This window comes from Temnothorax longispinosus, chromosome 5 (genome assembly GCF_030848805.1).
Source record: "Temnothorax longispinosus isolate EJ_2023e chromosome 5, Tlon_JGU_v1, whole genome shotgun sequence".
NCBI lineage: Eukaryota > Metazoa > Arthropoda > Insecta > Hymenoptera > Formicidae > Temnothorax > Temnothorax longispinosus.
Genome location: NC_092362.1, coordinates 3,434,119 through 3,450,492, shown reverse-complemented (window position 1 = coordinate 3,450,492; position 16,374 = coordinate 3,434,119). Strand labels below are relative to the sequence as shown.

The 16,374-nt window shown below is 47.2% G+C and overlaps 2 protein-coding genes across 6 annotated transcripts in view; both read right to left on the bottom strand.

Annotated features, from left to right (window-relative positions):
• Bru3 (bruno 3) overlaps nucleotides 1-16,374 on the bottom strand; it is a 620,785-nt gene that overhangs the window by 417,551 nt on the left and 186,860 nt on the right. The window lies entirely within an intron of this gene.
• LOC139812934 (dopaminechrome tautomerase) lies at nucleotides 5,978-8,332 on the bottom strand. The gene is made up of 3 exons (XM_071778119.1): nucleotides 7,587-8,332; nucleotides 7,007-7,413; nucleotides 5,978-6,622 (listed from the first exon to the last, which is right to left on the bottom strand). Exons 1-3 carry the CDS (start codon nucleotides 7,932-7,934, stop codon nucleotides 6,139-6,141), a joined length of 1,239 nt encoding a protein of 412 aa, XP_071634220.1. The 5' UTR covers nucleotides 7,935-8,332; the 3' UTR covers nucleotides 5,978-6,138.

The following is a 16,374-nucleotide window of genomic DNA, read 5'->3' as shown; positions in this document are numbered from 1 at the left end:
AGTGTCGATTTCGTTTGTTACGACTAGCGACTCGGTTTTATCGGTGGATACTTGGGTTCACACAGAGTAGCGGCGCGAAATCTCGCTATGTGGAGGATCGAAGCCGAAAAAAGGGACGAAGCTTTATATCGAGGAAAAGGGGATTTCGGATTTGCTGGACCGTGTCCACCCCCCCATTGCATCGTTTACGTCTAACACGAGCAAGTAGACGAGCACGCGCGCGCGCGCCCGCTCGTCCATACACGTGAGGGAAAGGCAGAAAGTTGGCGGAATGCGAGGAAGAGAGAAAGAGTGATGACGGTCAGTAGAGGGGAGGCTTAGAAACGGGAGCAGCGACCGGGATTTTAACGTCGAGCACACTCGTTTCGAGTCGATAGGTCCACTTCGGCTGGCCTGGGAAGCAGTCGACATGGTCCAACAACTTCCTCTCCGGCTCCTACCCTCGCCCCATGCCCTTCCATCGCGCGCGCGCTCTTTTCGTCCATCTAGCCGTCATCTTCGTAGCAGGAAACAGGGCGTGAGCGGATGGAAGTTTTCATACGTAGGGCGCTCACGCAACTGATAAAAACAACCGATTCCCGACCCCGACTCTTGTTAGGAAACAACTACCGAGTTTCTTCAGCTCACTTGCTGAAGAGTGGTCTCGCTTGTCATGAAGTGATATTAACGATTTTTGCGCGATGGTCTGGACGGCGAAGCACGCTGTCAAGGAAGCTGTCGTATTTTCGCTACGTAAATTGTGGAATTATAATAACATGGCGTTCAATCGAGCGTAAAACACGAGCAACGACGGCGCTGAATAAATTATGTATGACGTAAGAGACTCGTTCGTGAGATCTGCAGCACGTGTCTCATCGCGGTAAGACGGATACGTATAAGGTTTATTTAACTCTAAAAGTAGCTCCGCTCCGCGACGGCGTAGATTCCAACAGGCTCTGATAGCCAAGATATCACGATTGCCTCCGAGTATTTAAGCAAAGATCATAAAAATCCTTGTTCCATCGCGAGGGAATTAAATATTGTCGTAACGTGCTTCAGCATGAGTTGAGCGATAATAATCGTCCGTATAATAAAATAAATTTATTTCCAATGAAGAAAAAACAAAATAAAAATAATTATAGCACTAGACGTAAGACGTGTACTTACAACAAGTATACAGTAATTATTGTATTCAGTCTTTTAGTACGTTAAATTATTACGAAATAGATTTAATACAATCGAGAGAAGATTTCCTTCTCTGTATTGCAAGCACGTATGCGATATTATTAAAAATCATTGTTTCTGTTTGCCTCCTGAAATTTGTACGGAAATAAATAGGGTGCCTGCTGGAGTAGAGAGTTGTATTACTTTCGAGGGACGCGAAAAATGGGCTCGCGCACACGCACACAGCGGTGGTGAATATATGGATATGAATAGGCGGAAATATTACGTAGCGCAAGAGAGGGTAATATGCGAAAGAAGGAGACGAGGACGACGAGAGGAACGCGGGTTAGTGAGTGAGAGACAACGTTAGCAAGTTTACTTTGTATGCCACGCAGTGAGAAAGTTCCATCCAGCTGTTAGTCGCGTCTTCCTTAGTTTTCCTCTCGATGAAAACTCACTCGTGAGTTTAAGCTTCCATCTTCCCATGTACGCGCAAGCGAGTGAAGAGCAAATAACCAAATGTGGTTCTTTACCTCCCATGTAAGGACAAAGTAAGAATCTAATCACGGCGTAATTATGAAGCAAAGAAATAAATGTAGATCTGACTTATAGAAATTACTTGAGTATCAAAATGCACGAGCGATTTTTAAACGCTTTTATTCTGAAAATAACATTGCGATAAGAACGCGATTCGCGTGAAAAATAGGATATCGACGAATAGGCCAACAGAAGGGACAAAGCTTGACTGAAAGCACGAATATCCGAGAGCATTCTGAACTGATTTCTATTTTGTCACTCGGCCAATCGGTCGGCTCGGTATCGCTAGAAATAAATAACACCGAATACATCATCCCCTGGATTGCCGTCATACTAGCCGCTTGTTCTCGTCGCAAATAGAACCCCCGGGAATTACGCCGCGGAGATCGGCGGCCTGGGATGGGTAGACGCGGTAATACTGGTTATCATCGCGCTGATTGCACCTCCCTCCCCCGCGCCTGCACTCGCTACATTCATCGGAGCTATCCTTCCATTGGTACCTGCACCTGACCCAGTACATTTCCACCCGAGCTATTCATTACGATCTACAACGATCGTTCCTTTCACGATACATCGATGTACGAAAATTGGCAAGTGGCACGGTAGGGATTATGCATTCATACTTTGCAGACACGTCATGAATCCTTCTACTCGTCGCGGAAGGGGCCTCGAAAGCCGTGTGCCGTACCGAGATTACGGCGCTTTGGCAGTGAATGTACAAGTGATACGCGCTCGATGACCCGGCAATTTTCACGGGAGAGAGGAAGTTTTACAACAAAGATCTGGCGCGTAATTTAACCGAATGGGCCGTTTTACAAATTAACTCTTCCGAACTTCTGGCTGGTCGTTACACTTTCCGTTGTATAAGCGGCGCAAATTATTTTAATTGCACGCGCGAGGTCTATATTTTCTTCTCTCCGAGTGAGATAAAAGCCGCGGCTGGAGTCGTGAAGGTAACTCGCGAAAGACCGAGACGAGATCGTCTAGACCGAAAGTTATTCGGTGGCCGACCCGGTAAAGACGACAATGACTAGTTCTCGCCGCGTGATATTCAACGGGGCGTGAGATCAGTCGCGTATCGCGCCTCGTGAACGCCTAAGAGACCAAAGTGAAATGTCCCACGGCCGGTGTGCGAGGCCCCCCGTTATTTGCAGAACCGTAAACAACCGCCGTCGCAGGCACATCTACAGACACGCGTGTGCACTCGCGGCAAAGGTAACGAATGGCAGAAAGCAAAGCAGGCACACCTTCGAAACGCGGCCTCTCTCTCTCTCTCTCTCTCTCTCTCTCTCTCTCTTTCTCTCTCTCTGTACGGCACCGTGCACACGTACGTGTTTACGTTGCGAACGCGCTACGTCAGGCGGAACTAACGGTAACGAACGGTTGCGAACGTAAGAGACCGGTTCCTGTAGTAAACGACATTTCGACCGAGCGTTGCATAGCGGTGCGTGCGGTAAGAGGAAGCAAACCATTTGCGAGATTCCGAAGGAGAGAGTGAGTAGAGCTCGTAGCGCTGAAGGCAAATAGGCAGATAGATAGACGGATGAGTTGATTTATACGTGGAACACGTTCTCCGCATGACGAAGCCTCGCAACGTGAAAGTATCAAAGAGAAAGAAATAATTTCAATTCACACGTTTCTTAAACCGTCGAAACAATTGCGATACGAATGATAATTAAAATGGAAATTGCGTTTCAAGAATTGTGTTAATAATTGTACGAACAACTCCAGTATACGGTTGACGTGACACACGTGGAATACGAATGTGAATTCGGGGAAAAAGAGAAGGGAAAAACGGGGGATTTACGCGAAAGCGAAAAGTTTCCCAATATTTCGCGAGAAATGCTCACGCGCAAGAGCGGTAGATAATCTCGATGATCATCTCGGCGCGACAGCTCGAAAGTTCCGGCCGTTTCGGGAGAACGTAGCGGCGTACTCTGCTGGTTTATAGCAGCCCTGCGGTCGTCGGGTTCCGAGTGGTCAGAGGACGGTTCTCGCCAGTGTAGACTGTAGCGGCGTTATCCATTTGCATCGTAACTAGTCGCGGCAGCAGCAGCAGGCAGCAGCAGAAACGGGAACGGTAACGACGGCCGCTGTTGACGGTGTTATGTTGTTGTTGCTGCTGCTGTTACTGCGACCGCCCAGACGCCACCGCCGCGTTGACCGAGTCCAAAACCGGCGACTGCATCTGCATCGTGCCGAAGGGGAAGAGAGCGGGGGAGAGCGAGCTAGTAAATTACACGTTGACTAGGGTTGACAACCGCAATGCGTGGCACACACGGCCGTGTGCGCGCATGGACGTCTCCTGCGCGAGACGCTCGGTGTGTTTATGCGGCCGGTGAGCCCGAGCCACTGTCAGGACGGCCTACGGCCGCGCGCTCTCTCTCTCCTGTGAATTATAGACGAGCCGGACTTAATAAAGACGCGGTGGATGCCCGAAATTCTCGCCCGGCGTTCCATCGGTCGGGCCGGGAACGCCGCGGTTCCGCCGAATTGCGAACCGACGCGATGCTGCCGCTGCGTGACGTACCGCGTCGCCGACGCACTCGTTCACGTTACGCTCCGTGCACAGCTCGTTCCGGACTGCTCAACGAAACCCCGAAGAATATATTGTACTTTCTTTTATGGAGTAACAGAATTATTTAAAACTGTCAGGAAATTCTTGTCAGAAATAAATTCGAGAAAGAACCCAAGTTTCAGAATATTTAACGATCACAATAAATTCTGCTACCAATGATGATATAATAATGTAATACATAAGAACTGTGATTTCTTGCGAAGTCAAAATACTGCGGATTATGTTGATTTATCATCGTTTCTCTTTGGAAGCGGAGATATTGCGTAAACGCGTGTCTCGCGGATATCGTTTTGGCAGTAATAAAAAAAGGATAACAGCTAGAGTACACGCGCCTTTTTTTTTCTTCAGGAGAATAGACGTGTTCCACAGTGTATGTCATCGACGGCGAGCACTAGAGCGCCGTTCAGGCCCGTATATGCGCGAGTATCAGTGCCAAACCGGTAGTTATGTATATCAAAGGCTGTAAAACCGATGCAAATTTATTTCAAAATTCCAAGCTATTCTCGTAAAGTCGTTTTAAAACTATCCTCGTAAAACGATTTGAGACATCCCTCCTCCCGCGTCGCGGATACACCGAGCCCACGGTGAGACTTTACCGCGGCGCACTACCGTTCCTTAAGTAATTCCACATCCTGCCCTTAAGGTAACGATCACGATCGTGGGAGCGTGCTCTCGACTGCGCCGCGGAAAATGTGCTTTATCGTACGAACGCTTCGCCCGGCATACACAACATTATTTTACCATAACCGATTAGTATTCATACGTGGTATAAAGATAAACACGGGTCGATATGTTCGAGATGAGAAAGACACGTACTTTCGCACGAACGAAGCTCAAGAGTACAATATCTCACGTTCATCTTACGAACGATTAACGATTTTTCACGATACTTCCATTATGTTACGTACTGACGTAATCGCTGCAAAAAAATCGATTTGACCTGGTAATAATAATCGCAGGGTTGGCCAAAGCTATTCCGGAAAAGAAGAGAGTGTGCTCTTGCTCTACGAGGTGAGATAGGCCGAACAAGTATGCCGGAGGGGAACGAAAATTTAAGGGCAGCCGTATATTATCGCGACGAAGGGGTTGTCTGAGGTTAACTGCCAGAGCTTCGTAAGAGGGAGGATCGGGTAGTGTCGTGGGGGGGAGGGGGGGTACCGGGAGGGTGCGCCATGAATATGCCGCCATTAGTCACACGCCGAACCGCGGTGTAGAAAGAGAAGTAGGTGACACGAATTTCTCGGAATTGCGCGCGCCCTATTGGTATCCCGGGGGGTAGTAACGCGAACAATTCCCCGTGAATGCGCATTTATTCCGGATCCGGCACCAGCCAGTGGAATCGGCGACGGCACAACCTAAAAGCTCGGTAAAACTTCGTCGACAAGAAATTCGTCGCGTCGTTTCTCATTTCCTCCACCTCCTCCGCTATGGAACTCGTCGACGGTCCCCCCGTTACTGACGGCGTCAAGCCACCCTGTCGAAACATTCGGGGCTCGCGGCGGCGCTCGTGTCACCGACAGACCTCATCGTTACATCTCAAAAGGCAGCAATGAAACGGTTAACTAAATTGCTACACGCTCCGGCTGTCATTCGCAGGACCTCGCTGCCACTCCGTCCTTCTATTCGACCGTGCGCGGATATGCGAACGATACGTCGCTTTTAGTTACAAATCCATCTCTGTACGCGATGTGGAAGGAAGAGAGCGAATTTTACAAAGACGCGCCATTATGCGCAAGTTTATTTGGAAAAATAATCATTAACGATTTTGCTCGTTATTTCGTTCGCCGCAATTTTAATGGCAGTATAACATAAAATATACAGAAACACTATAAAGACATTTTAAATGAGGTAATGAAAGGCAGAAGGTGTGTCTTGGCAAATTATATTTGGTGCCAAAAGACGGTGTCTGGGGTTTCCGTTCTCACGTCGGACGGCTCGCAATTTGTACCCCGGATGATGTCGTCGACCGTTCCTCTAATTATTCGAAAGTTTGTCTCCGTCGGCTTGAGGCTCATGTTTATCGTCTTCTGAAGCCTGTTGGTATTGAACCACAATTCTTCCTCGCCGGCCTTATTCGTGATCACCTTAATGCCGCTCACGTACTGCAGAGTCTCCTCGTCTTGTGCTATTATCACGACGTTCTCCGGAGTAAATGGTTTCCCGATGTCCCAACAGGCAATGGCAGTTAATTGGACCAATTGGAAAAATATTACGCCTCTTCGAGAGGTTGCCTGCACGCCCGCTTGGCTTGCGCGCTTGTAATTTGATTGAAATATTACTGGTTCCCCGTACTCGCTTTGCATCAGCGATAATGTATTCGTGTATTTCTGATAGTAGCTCGCGAGCGAGTTAAAATACAGATATCTGAAAGTGGTAAGCATGTGACAAATGGCAAACAACTTTTCCTCAATTAGCAATTAGATTTCCATATCTTGTAGCAACAGCTTCGATCGTATTTATACTACGGGAATTTTCTAAATTCTTCTCGACGATGTAGAAATAGAATAGCCAGATAAATAGCCAGAAATATAATAGCAAGATAAATAAAGAAAACATTTAAGCAGCCACATTGTTTTCTATATCTCATTATGCTGAGTAAAGACAACATTTTCGCATTCAACTTGTTGAGCTTTTATAAGTAGTTTCAATAAACGACCGGATCTCAATTTCGATTGAAACTCATGTAACGTAGTGTTTTTCGGTTTACAAATTGACTGTATCCAAAATGATAGTAATTAGCGTCGGTACCTGTGATTAAAGTATCCCAACGGCGACAGTGACATACCGAGCGTACCGTCGGTTAGATCAAACGATTCGCCGGCGATCGTAATATTCATAGCATCCTCATCCGGGCCAAAAGCGTTACCACGGGTGTTGTTTACTCGCCAGGAATGGTCGCGATATAAGTCATAAATCACCAGTCCATTTTGATCCACGTCCGCCACGTAGAGATAAGTATCGAGACACGTTTTTCCGACGTCGACGATTGGCGTAACTAATGCTGCCTTCCCGTACAGCACTTGATCATCCGGTACCACGTATTTATGGATCAGCTGATCCGTGGCGAGATCAAAGATCAATATTTTCGTGGGGCAAACCGCTCGCATCATTACTCTGCCAGTATCGACCACCCATAAACGATTGCACTCGTCGATCTAAAGATTACATGTCAATCCATCAATCCTACCTATTGTTACAATATTTAACATCAAATTGATAGCGAAAAAATTTTGAACGAACGCAATGACGTATATTCGCGTAAGTCTCACGCATTCAAAATTTTTTTTACTACAATTTGAATTCAGCCTAGTACCAGTTGTGAAATTACCGCTATTCTGTAGACAGATACGATGCTCTGGCAACTGAACGATACGTGCCAGGACCAATTGGGATACGGTACGAGTAAATGACCACCGGGACCATGCGCTTTAGTCACCAAAGACAAACTAATTGGTACACCGTTCATCCACTGCGGACTCGTGACGAATATGCGGCCCTGTCTGTCGATATCCACGTCTTGCGTGAAGGCATTGCCCAGCGTATAGTTTTTTCCCGTCAGAGGTATATTTGGCCAAACCCAATCGAGATATTTCCACTGGTAAGCCACTTCGAGGTGCGACGGCCGGGACGGGCGTACAAACCCGAAGAGCAGGACGAGCACCCAAATCAATTCCATGATGCGTACGGTCGAAAGCCCATCGACGACCTAGGTCACGACACTGATCGACTGACCGTTAATTCGTTTCGACGCGTTTTTAGCTTTATCGGGGAACCTTTCGAGCCTCAGGGTCTCGACCGTGTCCGCGATCGGGAGACCACTGCATCACGAAACGGAACATGGTTATTCCGCGTAGTGGCATAGATCGTTTCTTTCGACAGCGACTGACAGACCCCACCCTCGTCTACGTCACGATCCCCCCATACCGTGCCGATTTCGCTATTTATGGTGGCGGAAAGTGTGGTTCACCTTGAACTGAATATACTCCAGGTCTACTATGTAACACGACTCGTTGAATAATCAGGAAGCGAGAAGAACCTCGAGCAAAGCTTCCTACTGTAACGTCTGTAACCATATAGGTAACGCATAGCATCTCCTTCAGAAAACGAGATTAACCTTCTCTTACATGAATAATTTTATACAACCGATAAAGACATGCTCTGTCTCATATTTGAAAAATGTTAAATTTCCTGATTTGAAAAATCTAGATTTTTTTATTCTTAATCTTTGAATATGCTATGTCACGAATAATATAATTATATAATCCAGTGAAAAAATTATGCAAAATTATATTTACGCGAACGATAATACGCAATTTAGAAAATATATTGCGATAATATGATCGGTATTTGAAGTTCGTTTGAAAAAGTGTGGAAATTTGTGGTTGCGGCAATGAAACTAAAAAGACGTAAGCATAAAAATTTTTGAAATTTTTTGTAATACGTCCATTAAGCATCAGCATTTCCAATGCACGATGTTAACATCCTGCGGCTAGGCCATGCAATATTTTACGAGCGCATGAGATTTACTATACGCGTTACGTATCTATTTAAACCTGTTCTGTATACTGATTGTTACGCAAATCGGTGATATCAAGTTCTGCACATCAATATGAAATACAGAATGTGGTTGAGTGCACACATTAGCCACCGCGTGATCGGAAACTAGAGCAAGTGTTCGCAAACAGTGCACGTCTACCTGATATAGAACCAGGAACCTTTGTTGCATTTCCTCGAACGCGTTGCGAAAGCTATTACGAGCGTGTCTGTGTAACGAGATTTTCTTTAAATTTCATATCCGAAGTTTACGTGTGCTTCGAGAGATACAATACCTTGAAACTTTTACGTCATAAATGTTGTCAGTTTCACGGATTTATAATTGACACGTATCAGCACGCTTGTATTCACTTTATGTGTTATTGTGACCGTTATATTTTTTTTTACTATCAGTTAATCATTCACTTAATTCAATGCCGCCTTGCCTATTTGAATATGTATGCTCAATACGTAAAGTATATTATTCACCGTTGTTATTATCGATCGATCATGTTACGCTACCTCGAAAAGGTCTTCCTGCATATTCATGAAGATCATAGAAAATCACAGTGCTAACTGCGATTCCGCATACCAGCATTACCAGCTATACGCACCCGCAGCTTCTCGCTAAGTTTACAGCGGTTAATGCCAATTAAAACGCAATAAACCGGGTTATACAGGTGTGTATAAACGGTGGCCAGTGTCACGGCATGAGGTGATATAACGCGACGGCATTATATCACGGGACGACCACGCGTGTTTAGAATGTAATAAGGTGTTCCGCGAGTTGAACAAAACTATTTTCCAACAGCTGTTACAGCGCGATCACGCAACGTGGGTATAAGCAGGACGCTTTTCATCGCGCCCCCGCGCCCAAACTTCTTTTTTTTCCTTCGTCGGCTTTCGGGTTTGAATTGCATTACGCGTTGCGCGCCGTATCCGGGAAGAGAAACTACACTCGCGCCCGGCAGAAGTGAAAACCATAAATCACCTGGCTAGTCACGATTAAGCCAAACGGGAAGACAAATGGGTGGCTAATTTCAATTTTAATGCGAAGCCCAGAAGGTATCTGTTCCGTCGTGAGTTATAGCCCCACTCTTCGGGCGCGAACCGCTTTAGGGCTTATTAATAAGGAATAGTTTATCGTTTTGATTAATCACGGCCGCGCGCGCTCCCCGGCGATGATACCGTCGAATTGCGGTGCCGTGGCCGCAGTACATTTGCCGGATTTCCGATTGGACGCACCAGTTGAAGCGCGAATACTAGTAAAACTTGTGCACATGAAATCGAATGGAATTGCTCCGAGCATGAAAGCGAGAGAGGAAACGAGAAAGTGCAAGAGAACGCGCAGCGCGCGGACGCTCTCTGTCTCTCTCTTTCTCGCTGCGGAAAGGCATTCGAACGAATTAGATCGCCTAATAGCAATATCTCGGAGTACGACGCCAGAGCTCATAAACGAATGTTTTTTTTTTCAACGTCGGTAATCATAATGTTTTACTTCGTTCCGCGCGAGGAATGGGAGCACGGGCGTCATTAAGGTTGTGCATTACGTGGAACCTAAGTGGAATCTAAGGAAAAATGTGGCAGACATATATGTGAGAAGCTCGTTAATTCTAAGCGGAACGAATATTTAAAACGGAGGCGCGGAAAGACGATTTATAAGTGAAAATGTGTATGAGGAGCGAGGTTTAAAAATTCAGCTTTATCCGTCAAGTCTGGCTCGACGAGGGAGAAACAACATGTAACGATTATGGTACCGCGTTCGTTATACCTGACGACTCGAACTTCCAAACTGCCATTCTGCCAGAAGCTCGCGTCATGCGATTTTATATCGACGAGGCAGGAGAGAAAGTCCCGCAAGATGCGTCTCTCTTTCTACGGCTGAAACAGTTCTTCTTCTTCTTAAACTGAGTTTGGTAAACCCTCGTACAAGTCGAAGTTCTGACCGTGCGGGTGGCGTCGAAGGGACGTAAGGGCGGAGGCGCCGTAAAAGTTGGACGAAGTCAATTTTGCAGTTGAAGTTGGTAATGCGATTTGTGCCGGAATAAATAGTTTGAGAGGAGAGCACACAGTACGTGCAGGGGCCCCTCTATTTCGCCCCCCTCCCCCTTTTCTCTCGTTTCTACGCCTGTCGCGGTTGTTTCTCTAGCGGCTAACCCGTCGACCGATCCACTCGAGTTTGGTGTCACGAGCACGTCTGGTGGACCCACCGGATATATGACGTTCTTACTAGAAGTAGTTCTACTTAAATCAAAACAACGAATGACGACTTAACGGAATGAAAGCCAGTGTCGGAATCGTGAGAACCGTCGGTCAAACGAATCCAGTAGATGTTCGCCAGGAAAGGTGGAGCTATAAGTTGAGAAAAGTACACGTGGCTTATAAACAGCCCGGCTCATTACTCCGACATGGGAATGAGATTAACGTCGATTATAATTTCTCGCGGAGAACGAGGCAATGTATCTGCTCGAGAAAAGTTGCTTTCTCGCGGCGGGGATTAAATTACGACATTTTGTTTGTCCATCTTCAACGGCGATTTCGCGCCCGCAGCCGTTTTCTTCGGAATCCTTGAGCCGCGCGAAATTAATGACACTCTTCTCGACTCGTTACGTTACACGCAAGCGGCAAATTGCCGCGAGCCCGGGGAGCGTAATCCGCGAAAACGCAATAATAAGCCGGCTGCCTCGGTGAAAAACGGGCGCCGCGCGCTCTACTTCGTATCCCCCTGTTCCCGACGCTGACTGTATCTCCGCCGCACCTCCCCCCTTCCCCCGCCGGCACGCCGCTATTCTGACCGTAATCCGGGAGATGAAAACTTACGCTAATTAAATCGTTAATAGCGGCGAGCGCATGCATGTAACGGCCGCGCGGCGGTTACTTAATCCCGAGAAAATGAAACATTCGCGGTGTCCACGCGCGGTATCTACAGCCCGCTTTTCCCGCATTGCACACGTGTGCGCGCAGCTGAGATACGTACTGTCGCCGGGGTGCACGCACCGGTTTCGCAAACGGCACATTTCTCCTCCATTTTTTCCTCGAGTTTCAGAGACGCGTATTTAATCTCTTTCGTTTGCCGCATCCGCCTCGGCGCGGAGCCTCATTATATTCCGCGCGCATCCGTTTTGTCGTGCGATCCACCGACGCTAATTCCTCCCCCGGCGCGTACCGTCGCCCGAGCCTTAATGCGATCGTCGATAGCGATAAAAATGCGAGAAGTCGTAGAGTCCGCTCTCTCACGGACTACCGACTGCCTGTAATTTGGTAGATCTCTCGTGTACGCCGATCCTGCTACGTTCCCATGTTTCTCTCTCTCTCTCTCTCTCTCTCTCTCTCTTTCTCCGTTCACCAGACGCGCGCTTTTGCAAGGCGTGTCGGAAAAATAGCGTCGAAGGCCGCGAATTTGAATAACGCAATTCACCGAGTCAAGTTCCGAAAGGCGGCACATTAGAATGCCACAGCTGGGCTAGCCGTCGACGGCCCCCTCGATTTCGCTGGCGCTGTGGCTCGTCGTCGAATAGTTTAACTCGACGTTCTCGTTGTCCGCTAGTACTACGTGAGCGCCGCGTTTCTGCCAAATAATAATAATATCCACCTAGTTTCCGTAGGAAAAGTTTTTCAAAAGTTCCGTTCTCTTTCTCGAAGCCCGCTCGTCCTGGTCCTTGTCCGGCCGTTGCCTGGGATTTTCGCCTAAGACCACGCTATCTCGCACGCATCGCTAATGAGGAGCGCGGCGAGGAACGGCCGAAGATTGAGCGTTAACAATACCGAATTTTATGCATATTCATCGAGTTCTGCCGTCCAGGACGGTGGCACACATAAGGGTATTTGCAGCCTCTATTGAAAATCGTTACTCGTCCGAGACCCGCCACGCCGAGACTCGCAGCTTCGTCGAGCAGCGCGCCGAGTTAAATGTAGAAGTTCGAATAGCCGGCCGGAATAAAATATAGGCATGGATACGGTGGGACGATAAGGGAGGTTTTCCCCGGCACGTAGGGCGTGCGATATGAATTCTAGTAGCGAGGTAAAAGCCGAGTAATAATGAGTCGCGGCACGGAGTCGAGCGTTTATGTGCCGAAGATTACAATTAACTGCCTCCGATAGCCGGGGAACACGTTACACGCGTGCACAAATTATATTTCACGTTTCGACGATCGTTCGATCGTGCGTCCAGCTTATACCGTCGTTGTCGAGCCTCCGTCGCGCGATTTCGAGCACCTATCAAATAATTTATTTCCACGGACTACTTATCGGACCGTGAACTCGCAGATAGAGGACCGTTTTTGCAGGACCGATTACCCTCTGATCGGTATTATACGGTCGCTGAATCCGTAAACCCGATTTCCCCCCACCCCCCGCCTTCAAACCACCGGCGTTCTCGTTCGATGGCTTAAGTAAACTCATGAGAATAAATAGAGCCGAAGTTGTTAGGACAATCGGGGAAAGGGATTAGAGCCGTTTAGCCTGGCTCATTCTCCGTTTGCTTCTCTCTCCCCTGCCCCTCCCCCTCCCCGAATGGACGCTCCTAATACGGCACTTTAATTATCGGGAGTGCTAGGCTGCATGGGCCGCAATTTACTTTTTCGAAGAGAAACGGAAATCCTACGGCGGAGACTCCTACCCGCAATTTTTCTTCCGACCGCCAGACGCTTAGCTCATGTTAGTCAAGTAGGATTACCGTAGCGTCACCTGAATCTTGTAGTGTTTTGTTGCGTGCGAAGAACTGCATCTTATCGTCAGGCTGGTGGTACCTATGCTAGATTTACCCACCCCTCCCCCCGTCAGCTCCCCCCCTCGCTCGTCCGCTTCTCGGGATACCTCCGTAGACCGACGTCTCGCTAACAAGAACCTGAAAAGATCTCCCGAGTAAGATCGAGGGTGATTTATCACCGTAACCCATGGTCTCGCGTATTTTTCCGAGCTTTCCTCCACCGGGGCGCGTCTGTTCTTTCTTCGCATCGTACTCTCGTACGTCGTATGGCGCGCGCGCATTGTACAGAAGCACCGACCGTCGCGTTATTCGCTCGAATTGAATCCATGCTTCGAAAGATATATTGAAACGCGATCGGACACGTGGGCGCGTGCACACCCTCGTGATCGGCGAACAGAGAGCGGGGCACCGTAAATTTCTGCGGCTGCGAGAGCAAGCGCGACGCATCGAGAGCATCGCGCGCCCGCTCCTTGTTTCAACTTACAGACAATCGGGTTGTGACCGAGTCTATCGAGTTTACGATTACCGTCATGATATACATCACGCGTCAGACGCAGACACGCTTTGATCCGCATGGGCAATCAAGCTGCTCCAATTTCGCATACTCGATCAATCACGGAATGTTCCGCTCGCAGGCACGGCAATGTCACCTCCGTTTCGATCGTACTTTCCGCGACACTCAATCGCAGCGTATTTCCTTCGCCCGTGTCATACGGATTTAATTGGTTTCGCGATCGCTCCACTTCTCCTACGTGAGTCCGGTAAACAGGTTTGAATTTATTCGGTGGAAAAGTATGGCACACACATTTTTTCTTTAGCTCGCCGTGAACTGTCGCGTCGCCACGTCGATCTGCAACGTCTGCGCGAAACATAAAGCCGAGCTTGCTCTGTAAAACACTCCTGCCATAGGTAAAAGGGATTCGTTTCAATCGTCCTTAATCGAGCAAGTTGGTGTACAACTGTTTGTTCTCGTTTCACCACCACTGTGGTGGCCTGACTGTTCCATATGTGACCCACTGGAACACAATGGCGGCTGCTCCTTCCCTCAGCTGTCTGGCTGTCAGCAGTCGCTGCCGGCTGTGTAAATACGATACGCTGCTCGCTTTTCGTGCTTTCAAGCGCGGTTCAAAAGAGGGAAAAGTAGGAGACGTATAGGTGAGAAAGAAAGAGCGGCCGATCGCCGGCGCGGCGCGGCGCGGCGCGACGCTTCGCCGCTAGCTCGAAATTGCTCAGCTCGGTTTTCAATTTGCAGTTTGTATGATATCTCGACCACCAACGACGAAGACCCGGCGAAAAATAATACTTCACATTGACACGTTTCGCCAACTTGGAGACACGTCAACCGATCGACAAAAAAAAGGAGAAGGAAAAAAGAAAAACAATCTTCGCACGGCGAAGATTGAACAAGAAATTAATAAATATTTCAATAAATAAAAGCCGATAACTTGAGAATATCTTGTATTTATAATCCATACATATAGAAATTAAGTTACGCTTTGTTACGTTGGCAGATTGCGACAGCATAGAAATATATAGAAACTTTTCGACAAATCAGAAATTTAAGCAATTACGTACGTAAAGTCAAACACTTTCTATCCGGCCAATTTTTCCAGCAGCGAGAGACTTGATATAATTTGTAAGTTTCGTGGATTAGGGAAAGCGCGAGAGTTCTTGCCTGGACATCTCGTTAGCGCGATCATCGATTTAAAGTTCGTTATAGAAGGCGACGATCGATAATGAGTTCCGGAGGTAACTTATAGTCGGTGGCTAGAATCGGCTAGGACGGAGAAAAAGCGGGGTGGCTTGATTGCTAGGCGGATCGCAGTCGGTGATTTGAGGCAATCTACCGGGTTCTTGTTACTCCGGACGACGAGTAATAACCGTAATGGGAATCGGTCTTCGGGGGTAACTATTCTTCTTTCAAACCTCTCCTTCGATCTTATTGTCAAATCCATCCGGGAGAGCCTGGGTACTTAAATCAGTCATTTCGCGCGCGTGACTCGTAAAAAGATGTGCATCAGGTAACTTAGATTAGCGATTTGCCGATTAAACTTGGTTTGCACCGATTCCGTGCGGATAAACTTGTGTCGAAAAGCGTCTTCGTCGTTTGTAAGTATAAGTAACTTTTCACCTCCTCGATAATTAATTAAATATCTTGCCCAGTTACTCATTGACGAAAAGATTAATATAAGAAGCAAAAGGGTAATAAACGACAACGATCTTCAAAACTATCGCAGAGTTTGCGTTAAATATGTAAATATTAATATAAACATCACAGTAAATTCTGCTACTGGCATGAAATCTCCAACGGAGTAGTTAGTCGTTATATGGAACCTGACTCAGCTAGAAACTGTTTCCAATATAATTCGTGTCTCCGAAACGACAGCGCAGCGAGCCCCTTTACTTCGCCCAGGGCCGGTATTTTCATAATGCCAAGCGACATCGTTTGCGCGGATCCCGTCGAGAATACGACAAGCATTTGTATTGTTAAGGGCGTCCCGGAGACTTTCCAGACCTCTTTACCGTAAAGCGGAAATGGACGAAAAGGTCTAACTTGACTGCGATGGCCCTTGCCTTGTCTTAAAAATTCTTTTCCATTAAGTTTTTATGACATTATATCCAATCTCTCCGAATCAGATAATTATGTAATAACGTTATTATACAATACTTGCCTCGTCAAAAATAATAACCACCTTTTTTCTTAGAAAGACCTCGACATCAACTGTCTGTTTGTGAAACACTTATTGAAACACTTATTGTTATGAATAATAATTATTAATATACCTATGTCGAAACGCGCGATAGAGTTTTCCTCGACAAGTCGCCATTCATCCATCGGCGAAGTTTAAATTCGTAATTGACGTTCCATATCCAT

Excerpts from the sequence above, each read along its gene's own strand:
- LOC139812934 (XM_071778119.1), bottom strand. The coding sequence starts at position 7,934 with ATGGAATTGATTTGGGTGCTCGTCCTGCTCTTCGGGTTTGTACGCCCG. Across the intron at positions 7,414-7,586 it reads TATCTGTCTACAGAATAGCG|ATCGACGAGTGCAATCGTTT; the intron begins GTAATTTCACAA and ends TGTAATCTTTAG. Across the intron at positions 6,623-7,006 it reads TTGGGATACTTTAATCACAG|ATATCTGTATTTTAACTCGC; the intron begins GTACCGACGCTA and ends TACCACTTTCAG.